Here is a 21,323-nt window from a genome sequence, read left to right on the forward strand (position 1 = left end):
AGTAGATATAGTAAACAGGAAATGCCATGGTTAATCATTTACAAAGTGGTGCAAGGGATTAAAGTCACATAATGCTTAGTAAGATGAAATTTTACCACTGATTTTTCTCCAGTACTAGCAGTCGGCAATCATGGAAGGTGCAAAGATGTTGCTTTATTAATGATGCACTATTTCTAGTATTATTATCAATGAATCACCGAAATCAACTCAGACGCAGATCTGCCTACAATCCCAAGTCTGGGTCTCTTGGTTATTTCAAGCACTATCTAAAGCAGGGGCGGGCAACTTCTTCGGTCGGCGGGCCTGATATGAGAAAATGAAGTACTTGGCGGGCCGGATTGCTGAATAGATTGGAACGCAGCTTTGTCTTATTAATGTTCATGGTCGAAAATGTTTGCTCATAAATGTATGTAGACCCGAACAGAACAAGTAGATTTATGGCCATCTTTCTCAGGTTGGCAAACTTGGACTTATTCAGTGACGCAATACAGGGATTGCGGCAGAATGTGGCCGCAGGCCACATTATCATGTAAGACCGGAAACTGTCTGCGGGCCGCTCAAAATCCCGTCGCGGGCCGGATCCGGCCCGCGGGCCGTATGTTGCCCACCCCTGATCTAAAGGAATATAACAATGACGAAAGTGAGGACAAAAACACCATGAATAAGGATGCAATTCATAGTGGTTTTAAATCATTTTTGCCTGCTGTTGAATACGAAAATGAATCTTGCAAGATATTTTCAATCTCTGATGAAAATATGTCAACTTCTACCATGCGGAAAAACAAAGATATATTCAAGAGGGATCCAAAACATGACTTGAATTCATTATTTCATAAACTACATAACCAATTTAGGAATAGTATTTCTGAGTTTTTAGATAACTAAACTATGTGTGTTTTTACCTCGCTGTCAAGGCAATGTCGAGCCATGTTGGAATATGATTCATGTTTATTGATTGGAATAAGATTTCTGTTTGCATTTGAATTTCATGAATGTTATCTATTTTGAAGAAAAAGTTTTATACATTTTATTGATTTCAATGTTAACTGCTAACTTTGTTTCATTGTTTGTCGAAATGGTAGTGGTTTTATTTAAAAGTCTGTCTTCACAAATGCTGGTTTTAAACAAGGTTGTCTGTTGCATCCGAAATTTTTGTGATCTGCTTTGTGAAATGACAATTGTTCTTTCTTAATTTTTGCTAATTGTAGCTTTTTGAAAAATATTGCTATACGTCAGTCATGATTTTGTGGTTATAATTGTTTATTTTTACATAATGGAAGCCCACGTTATGTTAAAGACTGTAAAATAACATCACTAACAAATGCTACATTTTTAGGTGTTTATAGGTATGTCCGGTAAATGCAAATACTTCTGGAAACTTCAGTCTGGATTAGCAATTAATCATATGAAATTTGATGGCAATTTAGAAGTCGAAAAAATCAGTAAAAAGAAACACCCTATTGTGTTTGTGATTATTCCAGGAAACCCCGGCTTAATTCATTTCTATGAGAAGTTTTCAGAAGTCTTGTACTCCACCACAGACATACCAGTTTGGGGTGTCAGTCACACTGGACATACCAAGACAGACAAACAATTCGATCATCCTGATGTATTGGATTGTGGTTTGGAATGCCAAATTGAACACAAAATTGATTTTTTAAAACAAGAAGTGTTTCCTAATGCTGATAAAGTTATCTTGATCGGTCACTCAATTGGTTGCTACATTATCTTGCAAATTATGGATAAAATGAAGGAATACAGATCACGTTTTGAAAAAGGTGGTCTTCTTTTTCCTGGCATTGAGAAACTGAGACATAGCCCAAATGGAAAGCTGATGACACCTCTTTTAAGCTATGGTCGTTGGTTGTATGTTTTCCTTGTTGGAATTTTAAATCTTCTTCCAAACTTTGTGCTGTGCCGGCTTGTACCATGGTTGAAGGTAAAAAAAAGTCATACTGGGTGGTGTTTAGTTTTGAGTGTGTTGCTGTGAAAGATGAATAAAATAGCCAGAGTACTTTTGGCATATTTTTGTTGCTGATGTTTCGTTTCATTCTAAAAACATTCTCAACACTGGTGATAGAAATGCAACTATATAGCCCTGGTGATGACAAGTAGTTTTTAATTACTCAATAATATACTTTTATTTTCAACTTTGTTATAATTTTTATGATTGCAGTCATCTGAACGCTGTGTAAGCGACACCTTTCTTCAGCACCTTTGTCCTAAGGTTGCTGATTGCTGCACTTACATGGCATTAGAAGAAATGTATGAGGTATGGTTTTATTAGATTGTTTTATTTAACATGGGTTTATGACTACGAGCTTATCTCAAGCGATTACAATAATTAAAGTTACATTGGAAATTGCTTTTCTTGTCTTTTTTGTACAATAATAGCTGCTTTATGCAGGTAAACAAAAGAGATGATGAAATTATAAAAAGAAACATCGATAAGCTGATATTTTACTATGGAGCAGCAGATAGATGGTGTCCAGCATCGTGTTATCATGATTTGAAAAACCTGTTCAAGCACAGACCCAACTGTGCAATTCATTTATGTGAGCAAAATGTTCAGCATGCGTTTATGTTAGAACATAGCGCTTTTATTGCCGACCTGGTTGCTAAATGGGTGTTTCCTGTTGTTGTAAATTGAGCTATCAATATGGTTAGCTGGTGTAGTGGTGTTTGTTTTGTTTCTGGTTATTTTCTGTGCTATGTAAACGATGTCAACCATACCAGCCAAAAAAGTTTCTATAACACTGTTATAAACTTACCTCCAGTATACACATGTCCTTTGCACGCAATGTCATCTGAGATTACATAAGCATATTTGTATGACAACCTACACTATCTTGCCTCAATTTTTTTATGTAACGTATGCAAAGCTGCTTGAAATATGTTACCATAATAGTACAAAATGCAGTCCGTGTTTTTATGTTTTTCTGCCTTTCGAATAGTTATAGGTTTTACCTTAGTATTACCCTCATGAGTGTACATCAGACTCTACAACTGTTTTTGTGAGTCTAAATGAAACATACTGCCTCTTTTTTGTTAACTGATAATTTTTTCTTGCATTTTATGTTGTTTAATTGTGCAAGAATACACAGTTTTTTATGTGAAATTACTTCCAGTAACAACTATATAGTTTTTAGTTTATTGCAAAACACATGCAAAATTACCAACAATCCCATTCTCATTTTATTCCCACTCTTTTCAAAAACCTTGTAAACATGATGGAAAAGTTTTTGTGGAGTTTCTCCATTATTATTTGCCATTAATTATTATCAAAAATATTTGTTTCGTTAGTGTGTATTATATGTGCAAATACTGCCATGATTTACCGGTACTCCTACTGTATAAGAACTGACTGTAGCCGTGCATGTAAGTCAGACTGCCTGTTGTTAAAAAATGGTCAATTAAGATAATTTTGATATTTGGATTTCAAGATATTTTGGTTGCATTTGTGTGAGTATGTGCAAGTTTCAAATCACATTAACGAAGAAACAGGACAAACAACTTGAACTGTAAATTTTTAAACGGTAGTCTATTGTAGAAATAGTTCCAGAATACTTATTTGTTTGCGTCTGTACGCTTAAAAGTTTGTATATTTCATAACGCATGTTAATCATTGTAGTGTTTGTATTTCGATTTTCTCTCACATGTTTAATGTTCCATCGAATAACTTTATCAGTGAGTTAATTCATTGCTTCGTAGCCTCCTCTAACATGCAGCACACTAAAATCTTTTCATTTCACCTCAACTAAAATATACCTTTACCAGTGACATCACAAATTCAACAAGTAAAGCAACCAGAGCAGTATGCATATGTTTTTCTGGTATAAAATTTGCAAGTGATCAAAATGGCATGTTTAATGTAAATGCAACTTGTTATAAAGCTATACTTAAAAGAACGTTTAACAAAAGAATAATCACTTCAAGGTATAGTTTCTCAGCGGCATAGGTATCTTGGCATATCAATTGCTGGGCACTGAGCTAGCTCACAAGTAATTTTGTTACTTTCTGTTTTGTTTTTTGTTGAATTAGTGACAATTTTGGTTAAGGCTTATAGTTAAAGTATTTTCGCCATGCAACTAACTGCTCCTGGAAATGTAAAATGTATATTCATTAATATTTTAATTATTATATTTAGGTGTTTTTAACTATGGCTGCTAGATTCAAATCCTTCTGGACACTGCAATCTGGGATTGCGATTAATCATATGAAATTTGATGACATTTCAACCGCTGAAAAATGTGAAAAGAGACATCCTATTGTGTTTGTGATTATTCCAGGGAATCCCGGCTTAATTCATTTCTATGAGAAGTTTTCAGAAGTCTTGTACTCCACCACAGACATACCAGTTTGGGGTGTCAGTCACACTGGACATACCAAGACAGACAAACAATTCGATCATCCTGATGTATTGGATTGTGGTTTGGAATGCCAAATTGAACACAAAATTGATTTTTTAAAACAAGAAGTGTTTCCTAATGCTGATAAAGTTATCTTGATCGGTCACTCAATTGGTTGCTACATTATCTTGCAAATTATGGATAAAATGAAGGAATACAGATCACGTTTTGAAAAAGGTGTTCTTCTTTTTCCCACTATTGAAAGGATGAGACATACCCCAAATGGAAAGCTGATGACACCTATTTTAAGCTATGGTCGTTGGTTGTATGTTTTCCTTGCTGGAATTTTTAATCTTCTTCCAAACTTTGTGCTGTGCCGGCTTGTACCATGTTTAACAGTAAGAAAAACTCATACTGGGTGGTGTTTAGTTTTGAGTGTGTTGCTGTGAAAGATGAATAAAATAGCCAGAGTACTTTCGGCATATTTTTGTTGCTGATGTTTCGTGTCATTCTAAAAACATTCTCAACACTGGTGATAGTAATGCAACTATATAGCCCTGGTGATGACAAGTAGTTTTTAACTACTCAATAATATACTTTTATTTTCAACTTTGTTATAATTTTTATGATTGCAGTCATCTGAACGCTGTGTAAGCGACACCGTCCTTGAGCACCTTTGTCCTAAGGTTGCTGATTGCTGCACTTACATGGCATTAGAAGAAATGTATGAGGTATGGTTTTATTATGTTTTATTTAACATGGGTTTACTGGATTGTACAACAATAGCTGCTTTATGCAGGTAAACAAAAGAGATGATGAAATTATAAAAAGAAACATCGATAAGCTGATATTTTACTATGGAGCAGCAGATAGATGGTGTCCAGCTTCGTGTTATCATGATTTGAAAAACCTGTTCAAGCACAGACCCAACTGTGCAATTCATTTATGTGAGCAAAATGTTCAGCATGCGTTTATGTTAGAACATAGCGCTTTTATTGCCGACCTGGTTGCTAAATGGGTGTTTCCTGTTGTTGTAAATTGAGCTAACAATATGGTTAGCTGGTGTCCATTAGCTCAGGCTGCGCTTCCAGCACACGTGGCTTAAAGCATTTTGGCACCCAATTTTGAAGTTGACTATTGTATTATGTCAAGAGTTATGTGCAATGTAATATAGTTTTGAGTAATTGTTTTCTGAAATTTTTATTTTAGGGAAACCAGAAACTAGTGATTATTATACTATGCAAACTGTCGTGTTCATAAAAATGATGTTCTATGTACTACAATTTACATTATTTTTGGAGCATATATTATTAGCACAAGGTTAACATTTTACAGTAAAAAAAACGCATTCGGGTGTGTCAATAACTGTTTCAGCTTCATAGAATAAACCAAACATATTTACACAGAAATGCAGTATTTCTAACCAAAACAGCTAGTTATGTGCAAGTGACTAATAAATCAGCTACGCTTTGAACCATTGCGTTTACCGTAACTTTGCAACATGAATGTTATTGATGCATTCTTGCTACGGGATGTATTCCAGATTTTCTTCTTCATATCACCATTTTGCTTGTTACGCATCAATTAGTGTTATTATAATACTGTCTATACCTGTAGTGCACTGCTTGTTTTTATTATTTGATAATTATATGATTACAGCAAGGTAAAACGTTAATATTCCAAGAAAATTTATCATAATAACACACTGAATAATAAAATTTCAATACGAAGGTTTCTTGCATATACAATTACTTAAAACATCAAGCAAAAATCTGAAATATTTAATTTCTGTTACGCAAATAAATCTCTAAGTGGTCTCGCTTTTTCCAATTATAACTGGTTGCTTTTAATTGGTGGCTTCCATCAGTGTCTTCATGTCATCAATGGCTCTTTGTATATCTTCACCAAATTCAGCTGAATCAGTGTCATCGCACTGATGAAAACTTGCAATCAGAAAATGAACTGAGAACAAACCACAATTTTTTTTATTATAAAGTTATGCTATGTATATCGGTAAAATAAATCAATTGAAAACCAAGTTATGTTTTTAACAAGTGGATGAAGAAAACTGTTTCAGAAGCAGTAATATTAGTCTCAAACATGTATTACTTTTTTCATCGTCCATAAAATAGGAAATTCCATATCCATCCGGTCTCTGGGCACCAAATCCACCACCCACTGGGTCGGTTACATTGACCAACTTCTTGCTTATTACAGGGTCATATCTTAGAGGACTTTGTGATGTTGATAACTTGTCCGTTTCCGAAAACGGCTAAAAATACGACAATCATCATAGTTACAATATGTAACTGTAGGCATAACTGGTAAAATAGTACAAAGATTAAGAAAACTGCTTGGTTGATAGCTCAGTGGTCAGAGCGGTGAACTCAGAATAATGCGGCCAGTGTTTAATACCCAGTGGCACTACCGTTCTAATGCCCTAGGGCAGCACATTAACGACACTTGTTCCTGTTCAATGATCCTGGTGAACAGTTCTAAATTCACGCAAATCGTCTCAGTCCAAGGATAAAGATTATGATACCATACCATTATAAATATAACATCACACTGACCTTTAAGGTAAATAGCTTTGGAACCGACTTGGAAAACTTTCCAGCCAAATACAACCCCAGTAGATGCCGGTCCACAGCTTGTCCGTTCATTGCATCATACTTATACAGAGTTTGATGCTTGATTGCTGCTTTTAAATGGTCTACTTTTGTTTTGCTTGGAACGGCAGGGTCATCAAAAGTCTAAATTAAAGCATAGATAAAAATTTTAACGTAATTAATTTTAACGAAAATTTTTTTTATTTCAAAATTTATTTTAAATTTTGTACTTTCGTAAATTGCACTGAGTGTTCTGAAACCGATCGAATTGTTTCTGTTCTTCCATACTTGAACAGTCTACAGATATTATAAAACAAATGTTAGGATTACAACTTTCAAAGCACAGTGGTGACCATAGCAATTCCTAAGGCGATGTAGTTACCTTGTAGCTGCTGTCTCATATGTTTTTGGAGTCTCTTTATGACGTCGGTAAAATGCGAGTTGCAGCGCCATCTGTATATAACCATCAGGACTGACTCGTAGTTTCTTTATGAAGCTTTTTCCTTTGTCGGCTAAGAATATATATGCGTCGAAATCTTTCACCTAAACCAATAAGGCTATGCTATTGAAAAAGTTTCCGCTTCCAAAGATGAAACAACAGCCATATACAGTCAGTCGCTGTTGTAAACATATTTCACGCCATCAAACTCACAAGCTCCTCCCATTTATCTTTAACATCTGCGATATCACTGCTGTAGTCATCAAGGTTCCAGGATAAGTATTCTGCTACAGGTAAGTTAGTGTGCTGTAAACCCTGATGCATTGCATCCCCATTTGCATCATACTTGGAATGGTAATAACCAAACTCCCAGAGACGTCCAGCTAACTAAAACAACAATCATAGATCAATATTCCTGGTATCAAATGGTCACAAGGCACAGGATAATTCATGAAACAGTTTATTTACAGTAGCTTCGGCAGATGTGTGTTCTACATTTAACCCCATTGCTCCGTTGCTTGCAAATATCATTGTCAGTGACTTGTCAAACCATCTATTGTAGCCGTTGCCGGTCATATAAAGATGAAACTCTTCACTTATGTTCTGCGACAAGATTCAAAATCAGGGACTAGTTATAAAAGGTTATCCAAATTCTCTGGTAAACATATTTAAATTGTGAGTTTTGAATACTGCGTCAGGGCAGTATGATGTAGCATTAACTTCAAACATTTTTAGACCTTTATTGTTCTTTTATTCGTTCAGCTAAAATACAGTTGGGATAATAATTTCTTGAACATAAATTTTTTTGCACCTTGGGTTCTTCATCATTGTCCAGCGCCACACAGAAGGCCGATGTTTCAACAACATTTAAACTGGTGGCATTTTCTTCATCTTTCAACATGCTTTTTCTTATCTGAAGAAATATTTACTGGATACAAGTCGCTTAGTCTAAAATACAAAGTGGCTACGAGCCTATGACCCATCAACTTACCTTTGCCCATCTTGTCCTGTCAGTTGTTGTAAAAATACTTGGGTTTACAATTTGTGACGTTCCAGCTACAGCTTTCCTTTTACTTGCATCTTTCACTATATCTTCCAGCTTAGATTGGATCTCTCGAGGTGTAAGTAGGCTCTCGTTCCCAGCGACATCGATTGAGTACATATCCAACCGATACATGGATCCCTTGCTGGGTACAATGAAATCATCAAAATATTTTTCAATTTTAAATTAAATTTACAAAAAAATGTAATGTGAAAAAATAAACTTTGGAAAGCTGCCAGAAAGTGATTTTAATCAATCAGTCATTTTAATTTTCGTCAAAAACGCAGTGGGGATGAGGGTTTAAACGTGCTTAAAAATAATTAAAGTAATATCTGCTGGTATCAACCAGCATGGCCACTAAACCCATGTAAATGAGTGAGTGTAAGCAACATAACGTAAGTAAAAAACTTTGAAAACTTGCCAGAAAACAACAATATGCTTTGTTCCACGAAAAGTCTTGAGATCATCAACATCTTCTTGTGGGATTCGAGTAGTTGAGCAAACATAGTTATAACGATGGCAACAAATCGGAACAATATTTTGAATCATCATGTTGCGAAGCTGGAAGAAACAAACTCACGAAATGCAAAACGTAATATATTACCTGCACACGTAATGCAAAACAAATAAAAAAACACAGAACTAATTAAACATTAAGTGCACAATTATAACAGCTATAAATACTATATTATGCCAAGTATACACATTAAGTATACTGTTAGAACATACGTGTCAAACTCCCGACCCGCTTTACAATAAAACTTAGCCCGCAATGCTACTTTATACATTGAAGTATTTCCGGCCCGCGAGATCATTGTACAGTATAACTTACCTTTTTCAAGCAAGAAACAAGATTATAACAAATCGCACAATACAGCAGCACAACAGTTGCCCCATCATACGATAGAATAAATCGATTTATTCTCAGGCTTGTAATCTGGGCTGCTTTTTTCTTTATTGTTTATTAATTCTTTAATGCTTTTACAAGGAGATGAATGAAACATAATGATGTAAGAGATGAATAATCAAAAAAAGACCAGTCAAAAATCGTCAAAAACATCAAAAATTTGGTGTTGTTTCGCTGCCTGTTCCAATTCATGTAGTCGTGTCACGAAACGTTCAATCAAGTTTTAACCTAACGGCCCACGGCAATAAATAAGTTTTGGCCCCTGGTGCGATAGAGTTTGACACCCCTGTGTTAGAACATACTGTGAATTGAGAGAGAAAACACATGTGATAAACTGTTATTTACCGTTCCAGTCTCAACTCTTTCCTTGTATTCCATTGCATACCGGATGTGGTTAGCAGCTTGGCTAAGTTGATGAGAAACTGGTGTGTGTTGTTTAAACTTTAAATCACCCAACAGACAAAAATTAGAGGCCACTGCCAAAAGAAATGAACGTATTCATGTTTTACAGCAAGTTGCTCATGGAAATTATACGTTTCGTTAAAAATTTATACTCCAAAACCTCCTGCACATTGTGTTGATAATATATGGCTCTGTCATTTGGGATGACGCAGCATGGCTGAGGTTCCTAAACACACTTCACCTACCAGGTATTGGACTTCGACCAGCCAAGTAAACATACTTGTCCCAAAGTTCACTCAGCCAGTTCTCTTCTGTTTTATATCTTAAGTAAAGAAAAAATTCTACTACCTTCTGGTATGTTGTAAATAGACGAGCGGGTCAAAGTGCATTTCTGCACGTGACTTGCACCATGCGGAGACTGTTCTGCTATGTGTTATGTCATGACTGGTGAAATCAGTACAACACTTGCCCTATGCATTTTAAGTGTACTATGATAAGTACTTCAGACATAAGAGGGCAATGACATCACTTGATAAATTACTGTAAAAAACGCTCATTAAACTTTACACTAAAGCATGATGATGCTGGATGAATAACTTACATACAAGTCAACCGGCTTCAAGTCATGGTTTTGTGACTAATTTTACCTTTCTTCCAAAATCTTTTGCAACTTTGGTCCTTCATTTTGCTTCAATTCATCAATGGCTTCTTGTATGGCAGCATATTCTTTTTCATGTACAAGAGGTTTTACCATTGACAGAGTCCTGTGTATGGTTTAAACATCAGTTCAAATACCAGGACAGCCAAATAATCTAGCAGAATTTAATTAAAGCATAAATTACCTTTTACAGGTTTCTTCTAATTTTGGCAAAGGGTATTTAGGGAGATATTCTTGTAAAGCAAAAAGTTTGTTCTTTTTTGGCATCAACAATGACAACAACATTCCCCATGCCTGTAAGACAGAAAAATAATTTCAAACGCATTCCTATTTTTTTTGACAAAAAGGTACTATACATACTTATGAAATTGACCTGTATAACACATAAAATTCTGGCTAAAAAGTCATCCACCCAACATGTATGCAATTATTTCATATATACAATATGACATGTGCTTTTGTTTTTGTTGTACTCCACATAGAAATTAATAAAACGTCACTATCATGTTGCTTAAGGAATAACACTTCCAGTAAATATTCTCATTTTTCTTTCTGGTATTTTTATGGAAGAAACCAAACCTTTGTCCTTGAACTTTTCTGGTCGTACATCCAGTCGCTGTAAATACAAAGGTATGCATGGTTGGTATCAGAGTTGTAACCAGTTTAGTTTTCATGACAAAAGTAAAGCAAAGGCAATGGCTGTTTCACTTGACACAAACTGGATTACGGCTTTCAGCAAGTTAATGCCATTGAATTCATACAAGTTTTTTTACATTACATGAAGTGTGCAGTAAGCTATCAACCGTCAGCGCAGTGAAAGTTCAGTCTGGCCGATACTTTTATTCAGAAAAGTGTAACCTTTTATGAAAATATCCATTTTGTTTCCATAAGATTTTTAGATTTTTGTTCTTACATCTACCATGGGATGACTTAAGTTAAGTGGAGCTATCTTTGAGCAACTTACTCGAGTAAGAGCAAGTCATGAAAAAATTGACTCAAGTCATTATAACACTGGTTCGTACAGTAACTTATGTCACAACACTATAGTGGAAATGGTCCCCACCTGGCACTGTTTAATTGCAACTAAAGAGATGTGGCCAATCCATACCTATAGAGCTGTAAGAGGCCGTATGTTACAAAGTGGCATTTGGAAGTGACTTTTTTGTGGTGGAAATCATAGTTGTAGCAGCAAATGTGGCACCACAAGATTCTCCTCCCCTCACAAGGGAAAGGTGTCACCAACGGTGTTCACTCTATTCATTCCTAACGAGCTACATCAGCCTTATGGTCTTGGAGGACAGCTAATACGCTGCAATGATCAGCAGCAGAAGCGAGTGTGACAAGACAATTATATCAGACAAACGTATCGGTGTATTAGCATCAGGCTGCATGTTGGTTTCAACTTGCGATCGTCAGTCACCACTGTATAGCTGTGATTGTCCTCTACAGCCCAGATTGGAAAGTACGGCAGTTTGACAAGAAATTGTGCAAAGACACAGATCCTGGCATCAGAGCACACACAGAACCTTTAATTTTTTGTTTATTTAGTACAAACTACTTTGCTTATTAATTATGAATCGGCGTGAACATGTAAAAGTTCAATGTACACATTAATGATTCTTATGTTTGCGATTGCCACACTTCATGAAATGGGTTAAAATCAAAAAAGATGTGAGCGAATGGTGGATTCACCATAGTGGAAAGTGTAGTACCTACAAGCACGAGGTTCTTCAATATGCACGGCAAAGTTTTTACCTTCACACCGATTTAGAATAAATAAACAAAGACTTGAGGCTACAGTGCACGCCAAACTTCGCAGCTTTGCATGCATAAATTCTAATCGAAAACTGCCGTACTTTCCAGTTCAGTGCATTCACAAAGTGACATTTGAAACAGATAAGTTTCTTGCTTGCGGTATTGTCAGATCGTTACAGGACTCATATGATAATATATCCGATCAAAGACCAATAACCATTGACAATCTAAACCATTAAACTATTTATCAAATAACAAATGGGCAATGCTCACATTAGGTTACACACCGATATGTTAGAAGTGCTCTGATGATCTCCCATCTGACTTGCTCCAATATCCAGTATATGCTAATTCCTAACAACAGTCCAATTGCTGAGGCTTGAAATTTTGTCGCACCAAAAAGATTGGTGAAAAGCACCTGTGATAAGATAGCTCCAATTCCACCCCATACTACACAATGTGGGCCTAGTTCTGATCTTGCCATATGTTTTAATAACAGCCCACTCAGCTATATAGTAAAGTATACAGACAGGTACACTTCAATCTGTACCCTAGCTACAATCTACAAACGTGACAACAGGCAGACAGACTAGTATTAGGTTCAGACATGTTATTGTATTAGGTTAAACATCCCGATTAGTAATTGCAAAGTAACCAATGGTAATTTCCATTCCAGGACATGGTAATTTCAAGAGCTTGCAGCTGAAAATGTCTTACAAGTTTCCTCTATAATAGAAAACACCACTGAATCGCTGACATTGTTTCGAGGTAACGTAAGCACGATACCAGTTTACAAGAAACCAAATCGGACTAATCGGCCAGACTAAACAAGTCAATTAGCCAGAACAAAGTGAATAGAGAATAAATAACGCTATTTCGACGAGGTCTGAACTTGTGTGTTACAGATTTAGCGAATAATGGTCTTCGGTCAGTTTACTACTCTCTCTGTGTACTTGAGTCTTGACTACTCTGCTCTGTCAGCTGTTTGATTGTCTACTCTATTGCACGCTTGACTGATCACTGCTCACGGACCATACATTGACTTATCATTTTTCTCCACACGCTTTGCCACATATGACTTATGTCAGGAAAATAGTGCATTGTTTATTTTTCGCCATTAACTGAGCGGAACGAAAGTTAAATATAAATAGGCATTTGGCTATGGCATTTTCCATTGACCAGGATTTCGTCGTATTGCGCGAACCAGCAAATATTTGTTAAAAGTGCGGCTGAACAGAAATGAATAAATAGGCCTACAGAGCCGTTGTTTTATTACGATACCATGACCATATTTCTCTGCGTTGCTTGCTTGACATGCCAAACTTTACAAGCACAAGAATTTCGAATTTTGCACTTGGCAAAGCGCCGTGTGGACAACACGCTTTTTTGCTAACTTACTACCAAGCAGAGATACTACAGCAAAATTATAGTATCATCGTATACTTTTCTCCATTTATTGTGGAAACTCTAGGAAGTGAAAGGTCAGATGCTTCAAGACGTATGGTGATACAGTAATGATAACCTTGTTATGGTACAAAAAAACAGAAACATGTTGACAATCAACCAATCAGCGAAAAAAAGCGGAAAGCGATGTGGGCTTAAAATAGTCCAAAGGAAAGATTAATTTTATTATAATCAGCTGTCATTATTTCAACGAAAAAAATCATTACTTCAAAGCTATTTTTCATGGTTTCTCGCTAACCTTATATTATAAAAGCGAACAGCTCATAGTAGGCTATACGCAAGTTAAATGCAACAATCCGAGGATTTTAAACATGTTATTCAACCAAGGTTTAATCATAATTTTTCCATAATGCTTAGGCCTGCACGTTTTATTTCAAAGAACTGCAGATTTCAACAAATACGCTATGGAACTTATCGCAACTATACCAAATTGCTGTAAGTTACAAAGTTTCATCATTCCCTTCTTTAAATTTAATTTGAAGAGAGTTGGAATGGCTTTATTATATCAAATTATGGCAATAATAACAACATCTGTAAGTCCAATTTCCAAGTTTTCTGTTGATCAAAATAACCAGAAGTCTAGGAATTCAAAAAATTCCTTGTCATGGTTCAAGACAGGACAGTTACAGGACCTGGGAAAAATGGAATTTTTTACAAAAGTATTGGTATTTGACCCTTGAATTTTGCTTGATTTAACTCTATAAATGGATTAAGATCCCTTAAGAAACACTTGTCGCCTTGTTGGCAGGTAGAATTGATGAATACGATAAGGGAACAAATCAACAAAGAATTTACTCTTGTAACGTTCCGCTTCAAGCTCGGCCAGAGATAGTTGACAACTTAAATTTGCAAAATTTGAGCGGACTAACAAATTGACTCACTTTGGAAAAACAGGTCGTGTGTGAATGAAGTTTTAGAAGTTTTGTTTTAGTATAGTATGATTTTACAGTAAGTAACCAGGCCTTTCTGCAAACATTTCTGCTGGATGTTTTGCCATGCACAGAGTTTGACAGCAAGCAAGCGACATGGAGAAACATTGGCATACAACGATAACGTGGCGCCGCCGATCATCGAATCCTGTGGCATAGTTGCGAGTTCGAGACTCTAACCACAAGAGTAGACTATCGCCCGTGAAGGTGTGAGCCATTTGCACAAGAACTATTCAAGTTTAATTTCAAACCCGAAGCAAATAAACAAATCCGAACAAAAAATAACCTTAAAATAACAGTGGGGAGCTATTTTGTTCAGAATAAACAATATCTCGATGCAATTGAAAAATTTAAATCGGAACAATAAATAATAGCCTACAGAGTATGACATTGCATGGTGATGTCACAGTCGACCGTGATTTTATATAGAGCTGAGAGCAAAATTATATTCTAATATCTAAGCAGTAAATACGACGTACCGACACACACTACACACGCACACATACAAATAATACTTTATCAGTACATGCAAATACAACAAACAGCAAATAGTTTTCGATAACGCCACGGTAACGTGACGTTAAATCGAGGCTTACCATAATTTTGTGGCTTCAAAGCGGGACGCTTTTGACATATGACGTCACAATAACATTTTTATCGAAAACAATGAAATAAATAATAAACAAGATCACGAATTCTTCTTCAAGAAGTACCGGTACGCTAAACAGCAAAAACAATAATAAGAACATGCTAATGTTCGTGTATGGCTTCTATGCGGTATGCCTATGCTGGCTGACTGAATTTCCAAACCGGGACGTTTGGCCGACCGATCGGGACGCCGGGACAAAACGTTAAAAAGGGGGACTGTCCCGGCTAAAACGGGACGTATGGTAAGCCTAGTTAAATCTGCAATCTTAAATATTCATATAACCCTTCGAAAACACTCTCATCGCCGACGCAGACCCTTCACTTGGCTAATTCCATGAGCGCTTTCATGTCGTCAATGGCTCTTTGTATCGCTTCACCAAATTTAGCCGAGCTAGTGTCGTGGCAATGGTGAAAACTTGAGATCAGAAAATGAACTGAGAAAACATTAAGCTTTGTTGAACATTCATCATAAATCTAATGAGCAGTGAATATGGAAAGGTTCTGTCACCTTTTTCACCATCTAAAAAATATGATACACCATATCTATCAGGCCTCTGTGCGCCGAACCCTCCACCAACTGGGTCAGTTTTATCTGCCACCTTCCTGCTTATTATGGGGTCGTATCTTCGTGGTCCTTGCGAGGTGGACAGTCTATCAGCTTCACAGAAAGGCTAAAAAATACTGCCCTTGTTATGAGATGTTTATCGTTTATAGCTTCAGAGTTTTGTCTTTCCAGACCCCAAGTTATTTAACATCCTGAAAGTTATAGAAAGTACAAAAATTATTTCCAAGCTTTATTTTCTGGTATGGGCAACCGCTCCATATCGACTTTATAACCCAAGCATCAACTTATTTTAGTATTTACCCAAATCTGGCTCTGTTTAACGCTTCATTGGAAGTGTTTAAAATATTTTACGCTGAAGATTATTTGTTGCACTCTGCACTTACCTTTAATGTAAATAATTTCGGAATAAAACCGGAAAACTTTCCAGACAAATACAATCCCAGTAGATGTCGGTCCACAGCTTGTCCGTTCATTGCATCATACTTATACAGAGTTTGATGCTTGATTGCTGCTTTTAAATGGTCTACTTTTGTTTTGCTTGGAACGGCAGGGTCATCAAAAGTCTAAATCAAGAATGTTTTATATTCAGATTAAAATAATTTTCATCAGGATATACAGATAAAAAAATCAGACCAATTATATAAAATTTTTTAGAAGTTACACATTAATGTACAGCAGGGGTGTCCAACCTTTTTGGCCAAAAGGCCACATGCGATTTACGAATGATTGCGCGGGCCACTTGAGTGTTTACTGCTAATTTCTAATTAAAACCCTCACCCCAAAATTCTAATCTTAGAAATAAATTGTGATGCAATAAAATTAACTTGAACTGTTGTGCACCCCTGCACTAGAGACTATAGTATATTATTTATCTATTGCTCTATTATCTCTACTATCTATTGCTCTATAGTATAGAGCAATAGACAAAAAAAGCATACAATAAATGCCAATTTCTCGGAATGTAAGTTCGCCATAAATTACATTGGCGATTCAGTTGATAACATAAGTCATTTCGAAAAATACTGCGTGGGCCACGGGTTGGACACCCCTGATGTACAGTGAAAGCTTTAGATCCCTACCTAAAATTTTCGATTACCCAAAATAATCTCACTGGTCTTGGCAAAATGCCTATATAATAAAATTAACTGTATACAAATAAATTATGTTGTTCATTGAAAATCGTTTCACAGATCTCTTCAGATTGGAGCTAACGAGCTTTCAATGTATTTAAAGAAAAGACCATACCTTAGTAAATTGTACTGAGTGCTCTGAAACTGATCGAATTGTTTCTGTCCTCCCCAACTTGAAGAGCCTGAAATGGTTTCAAAATTGCAAGGTGATATTTGCAAAAGAATTGCATAAGATGAGAAATGTAAAAACCTAGCGGTTACCTTGTAGCTGCTGTCTCATATGTTTTCGGTGTCTCTGTGTGGTATCTGTAAAATGCGAGTTGCAGCGCCATCTGTATATAACCATCAGGACTGACTCGTAGTTTCTTGATGAAGTTTTTTCCTTTGTTGGCAAAGAACACATAGCCATCAAAATCCTTTACCTAGAGTGACGAGACAACATAAAAACCAAATTTTACGATAAAAAAATGTAAATTTTGCTGTTGTAAACATATTTCACGCCATCAAACTCACAAGCTCCTCCCATTTATCTTTAACATCTGCGATATCACTGCTGTAGTTATCAAGATTCCAGGATAAGTATTCTGCTACAGGTAAGTTAGTGTGCTGTAAACCCTGATGCATTGCATCCCCATTTGCATCATACTTGGAATGGTAATAAACAAACTCCCATAGACGCGCAGGTAACTAGATAAAAAATGTTTACACAATAAATGTTACTTTAACTGGCTATAGCTTAGAACAGTGGTACCCCACCTTTTCTTACTTGCGGACCCCCAATTTCAAAATTATCTAATACGCTATTTATGACAAATTAAAGTATAACACGTGGACACTTTGCGCCATCTTTGCAGGTTGCATCTACCCCAGCTTCAGAATCATCAGCTTAGAATGATGCCAATATCGGTATCGTTAATTCAATTACATACTGATAGGATAAATATTCATGAAACAGTTTATTTACGGTAGCTTCGGCAGATGTGTGTTCTATATTTAATCCCATTTCTCCGTTGCTTGCAAATATCATTGTCAGTGACTTGTCAAACCATCTATTGTAGCCGTTGCCGGTCATATAAAGATGAAACTCTTCACTTAGGTTCTGCAATGGAATACGTACGTTGGATGGATATGTTTAACCATGAAGTTGGTCAAAGTTATTTTGTTTGTATAGTAACTTGGAATAATTGTAGTCAATATTTTTTAGGCTTGCTGAATAATGCAGTACAGCGAAACATGACAAGATCAGAAAACCTAAATTAAGCAATTTGTGGTCGTAAAAAGGAAAAGACGGTGATGTAACACATACGACAACAAACTCAACAAAACAACGTAACCATACGGTATTCTTATTTTCTGAGAATAAATAATGTTAAATTACCTTTGGAGTCTCATCATCCAGCGCTACGCAAAAGGCAGAAGTTTCAACTGCATTAAGACTGGTTGCATTCTCTTCCTCTGTCTGCATACTTTTTCTCAGCTAAAATCACGTACATGAGCTAAGTTTTGGCCATGTACGTATCATGTTTCTTTTTAGTTATTCTTTATTATTGAATTCAATGACTGTAATAGGTCAACTTACCTTCGCCCATCTTGTCCTGTCAGTTGTTGTAAAAATACTTGGGTTTACAATTTGTGACGTTCCAGCTGCAGCTTTCCTTTTACTTGCATCTTTCACTATATCTTCCAGCTTAGATTGGATCTCTCGAGGTGTAAGTAGGCTCTCGTTCCCAGCGACATCGATTGAGTACATATCCAACCGATACATGGATCCCTTGCTGGGTACCATGAAATCAAACAAGTGATGTCATAATTAAACAAGAAAACAAGCTTAATTTAAATGTAAAGAAAGTAGGGATTTTAACAACAACAAAATTACGCACGGTTAAAATTATTCGAATACACAGTGATTAACTTGATCGTAGAAAACTTGCCAGAAAACAACAATATGCTTTGTTCCACGAAAAGTCTTGAGATCATCAACATCTTCTTGTGGGATTCGAGTAGTTGAGCAAACGTAATTATAACGATGGCAACAAATCGGGACAATATTTTGAATCATCATGTTACGAAGCTGGAAGAAACAAACTCACGAAATGCAAAATGTAATATATTACCTGCACAGGTAATGTAAAACAAATAAAAAAAATACAGAACCAATTAAACATTAAGTGCACAATTATAACAGCTATAAATACTATATTGTACCAAGTATACACATTAAGTATACTTTTAGAACATACTGTGACGTGAGAGGGAAAACACACGTGATAAACTGTTATTTACCGTTCCAGTCTCAACTCTTTCCTTGTATTCCATTGCATACCGGATGTGGTTGGCAGCTTGGCTAAGTTGGTGTGAGACAGGACAAAATTGTCTGAACTTAGCATCTCCCAATATGACAAAATTGGAGTGTACTGTCAGAAAAATTCATAGTTACCGTGTGCTGCTGACTGCTTAGCCACGAAGCAAACTTAAAAATTCTAGATACTTGAAATGCCACAGATAAACGATTGCAAATAATTTCGTATTAATGCATAAGTCAAAATTGACTTGCTTGGTATTGCTTTTCGACCAGCCAAGTAAACATACTTGTCCCAAAGTTCACTCAACCAGTTCTCTTCTGTTTTATATCTAAAGTACCAGTAACGATTAAAATTCATAGTTTTTAGGAATAACATCTATCATATTTAATTATAATGTAACGGTAAATTTCATTTGGCACGCAGACTGCTCACAATGATGAAACAAATGAGCTTCAGTACATATACTGCAGTTTGTCAAGTAATTTCAATTCAAAGGCTGAATTGTACATGGAAGCATGGTGACAAGTTTTGTTCAGTGCAACTGTGGTTTGACCAATTCCACCTTTTTTCCAAAATTTTTTGCAACTTTGGTCCTTCATTTTGCTTCAATTCATCAATGGCTTCTTGTATGGTAGCATATTCTTTTTCATTTACAAGAGGTTTTACCATTGACAGAGTCCTGTGTAGGGTTTAAACATAAGTTCAAATAGCAGAACAGCCAAATAACCCAGTAGAATTTAATTAAAGCATAAATTACCTTTTACAGGTTTCTTCTAATTTCGGCAAAGGGTATTTAGGGAGATATTCTTGTAAAGCAAAAAGTTTGTTCTTTTTTGGCATCAACAATCACAACAACATTCCCCATGCCTGTACGACAGAAAAATAGTTTAAAACGCGTTCTTATTTTTTCAGTAACATTTTCCATGCCTGTTGAAACATAATAGGAGCCGGTTAGAATAAGAAACATTTATCCCCATTCCCATAAAAAAGGTTTTCATAACCAACAAACAAGTAGAGCTTTTGTTTATCATTACAACTGACAAGCAGCAGTTGCTATAAATGCTGTGCTAAAAGAATATATAAATGTAGAAATACAATGAGGCAGCAGTTGGATTCAGCCTGTTCATGTGAACTGGTGCGCACAACTTCATGAACACCAAGGTGCTGTTGTAAACATATTTCACGCCATCAAACTCACAAGCTCCTCCCATTTATCTTTAATATCTGCAATATCACTGCTGTAGTCATCAAGGTTCCAGGATAAGTATTCTGCTACAGGTAAGTTAGTGTGCTGTAAACCCTGATGCATTGCATCCCCAATTGCATCATACTTGGAACGGTAATAACCAAACTTTACCATCCTTAACCAAACTTAACCAACTTTGCTTACAGTGTTTATCACCCTTTACACATAAGAAGTATGATAAGACAGCTGAATTACAAAATTTACTTATATATATCCAAATTCCTACCTTTGTTTTGGAACTTTTTTGATCATACATCCAATTTCTGCAAACATGATATTCAAATCTTTATTTTTGAATAATCAATAGAAATATTTGCACCAATCAAATTTAACAACGCTTCCATTTTTGCTTAAGCCTTCTATAATAAACCCATGTTGTACATTATTACATGAACTATCATCAAATAACTAGAGATTACAAAATAAACCAGCAATGGTTGTAATAAATAGTAACCTAACACCCGTAAATGTCTTACATTTAACTATATTATAAATGTTTAATAATGCATTTATTACACACCGATAAGTTAGAAGTTTTCTGATGATCTCCCATCTGGCTTGCTCCAATATCCAGTAAATGCTAATTACTAACAACAGTCCAATTGCTGAGGCTTGAAATTTTGTCGCAGCAACATGATTTGTAAGAAGTAGTTGTGATAAAACAGCTCCTAATGTACCCCATATTACCCAGTGTGAACTCATTTCTGGCATTGTCATATTCTTGTCTGCTCTTTGCTCCACTATCTAATAAATGCATATTTGAATGGTGATTTCACCGTTAACGACAAACACTTGAATGCATTTGGGGTCTGGTATACAAGTGCACAACCAAAGGATGCCTTTGTATACCAGACCCCAGCTTCTTAAATTGTGACGT

General features: G+C 35.9%; 4 protein-coding genes across 7 annotated transcripts; 2 read left to right on the top strand and 2 right to left on the bottom strand.

The window, feature by feature from the left end:
- Positions 1-118: 118 nt before the first annotated feature.
- On the top strand, positions 119-2,287 carry LOC143448713 (lipid droplet-associated hydrolase-like). Its single transcript, XM_076948560.1, has 2 exons — positions 119-1,939; positions 2,177-2,287. The coding sequence occupies exons 1-2, from the start codon at positions 1,349-1,351 to the stop codon at positions 2,285-2,287; spliced, it is 702 nt and encodes a 233-aa protein (XP_076804675.1). The 5' UTR covers positions 119-1,348.
- Positions 2,140-6,082, top strand: LOC143450381 (lipid droplet-associated hydrolase-like). The gene is made up of 5 exons (XM_076950901.1): positions 2,140-2,272; positions 2,408-2,555; positions 4,148-4,747; positions 4,985-5,080; positions 5,149-6,082. Exons 3-5 carry the CDS (start codon positions 4,160-4,162, stop codon positions 5,389-5,391), a joined length of 927 nt encoding a protein of 308 aa, XP_076807016.1. The 5' UTR covers positions 2,140-2,272; positions 2,408-2,555; positions 4,148-4,159; the 3' UTR covers positions 5,392-6,082.
- LOC143450377 (carnitine O-palmitoyltransferase 1, liver isoform-like) lies at positions 5,960-12,737 on the bottom strand. Of its 2 annotated transcripts, none has more exons than XM_076950895.1 (16): positions 12,449-12,737; positions 10,986-11,022; positions 10,591-10,700; positions 10,396-10,512; positions 9,994-10,070; positions 9,692-9,822; positions 8,861-9,000; positions 8,389-8,584; positions 8,209-8,310; positions 7,866-8,000; positions 7,611-7,784; positions 7,341-7,501; positions 7,189-7,255; positions 6,923-7,102; positions 6,459-6,621; positions 5,960-6,311 (listed from the first exon to the last, which is right to left on the bottom strand). In XM_076950895.1, exons 1-16 carry the CDS (start codon positions 12,643-12,645, stop codon positions 6,196-6,198), a joined length of 2,103 nt encoding a protein of 700 aa, XP_076807010.1. In that variant the 5' UTR covers positions 12,646-12,737; the 3' UTR covers positions 5,960-6,195. The 2 variants fall into 2 exon arrangements, with proteins under 2 accessions (XP_076807010.1, XP_076807011.1); XM_076950896.1 differs by having other exon boundaries at positions 12,435-12,617.
- Positions 12,738-14,632: 1,895 nt separating this feature from the next.
- On the bottom strand, positions 14,633-21,189 carry LOC143450378 (carnitine O-palmitoyltransferase 1, muscle isoform-like). Of its 3 annotated transcripts, XM_076950897.1 has the most exons (16): positions 20,967-21,189; positions 20,673-20,709; positions 19,958-20,067; positions 19,763-19,879; positions 19,452-19,528; positions 19,181-19,311; positions 18,829-18,968; positions 18,477-18,672; positions 18,276-18,374; positions 17,862-17,996; positions 17,411-17,584; positions 17,159-17,319; positions 17,013-17,079; positions 16,151-16,330; positions 15,711-15,873; positions 14,633-15,636 (listed from the first exon to the last, which is right to left on the bottom strand). In XM_076950897.1, exons 3-16 carry the CDS (start codon positions 20,038-20,040, stop codon positions 15,521-15,523), a joined length of 1,839 nt encoding a protein of 612 aa, XP_076807012.1. In that variant the 5' UTR covers positions 20,041-20,067; positions 20,673-20,709; positions 20,967-21,189; the 3' UTR covers positions 14,633-15,520. The 3 variants fall into 3 exon arrangements, with proteins under 3 accessions (XP_076807012.1, XP_076807013.1, XP_076807014.1); XM_076950898.1 differs by lacking the exons at positions 20,673-20,709; positions 20,967-21,189 and having other exon boundaries at positions 19,708-19,879; positions 19,958-20,541; XM_076950899.1 differs by lacking the exons at positions 19,958-20,067; positions 20,673-20,709; positions 20,967-21,189 and having other exon boundaries at positions 14,635-15,636; positions 19,633-19,850.
- Positions 21,190-21,323: the final 134 nt, after the last annotated feature.

Source organism: Clavelina lepadiformis, chromosome 3 (assembly GCF_947623445.1).
Source record: "Clavelina lepadiformis chromosome 3, kaClaLepa1.1, whole genome shotgun sequence".
Lineage (NCBI taxonomy): Eukaryota > Metazoa > Chordata > Ascidiacea > Aplousobranchia > Clavelinidae > Clavelina > Clavelina lepadiformis.

Bases quoted from the DNA above. Each gene is read 5' to 3' on its own strand.
- LOC143450377 (XM_076950895.1), bottom strand. From the start codon at position 12,645: ATGGCAAGATCAGAACTAGGCCCACATTGTGTAGTATGGGGTGGAATT. The intron at 10,513-10,590 runs GTAATTTATGCT...AACCATACACAG, and splicing joins TTAGAAGAAACCTGTAAAAG to GACTCTGTCAATGGTAAAAC. The intron at 9,001-9,691 runs GTAAATAACAGT...TGTTTCTTCCAG, and splicing joins AAAGAGTTGAGACTGGAACG to CTTCGCAACATGATGATTCA.
- LOC143450378 (XM_076950897.1), bottom strand. From the start codon at position 20,040: ATGCCAAAAAAGAACAAACTTTTTGCTTTACAAGAATATCTCCCTAAA. The intron at 18,969-19,180 runs GTAAATAACAGT...TGTTTCTTCCAG, and splicing joins AAAGAGTTGAGACTGGAACG to CTTCGTAACATGATGATTCA. The intron at 17,320-17,410 runs GTGAGTTTGATG...TCGTCACTCTAG, and splicing joins AAGATAAATGGGAGGAGCTT to GTAAAGGATTTTGATGGCTA.
- LOC143448713 (XM_076948560.1), top strand. From the start codon at position 1,349: ATGTCCGGTAAATGCAAATACTTCTGGAAACTTCAGTCTGGATTAGCA. The intron at 1,940-2,176 runs GTAAAAAAAAGT...TTATGATTGCAG, and splicing joins GGCTTGTACCATGGTTGAAG to TCATCTGAACGCTGTGTAAG.
- LOC143450381 (XM_076950901.1), top strand. From the start codon at position 4,160: ATGGCTGCTAGATTCAAATCCTTCTGGACACTGCAATCTGGGATTGCG. The intron at 4,748-4,984 runs GTAAGAAAAACT...TTATGATTGCAG, and splicing joins GGCTTGTACCATGTTTAACA to TCATCTGAACGCTGTGTAAG. The intron at 5,081-5,148 runs GTATGGTTTTAT...TGCTTTATGCAG, and splicing joins CATTAGAAGAAATGTATGAG to GTAAACAAAAGAGATGATGA.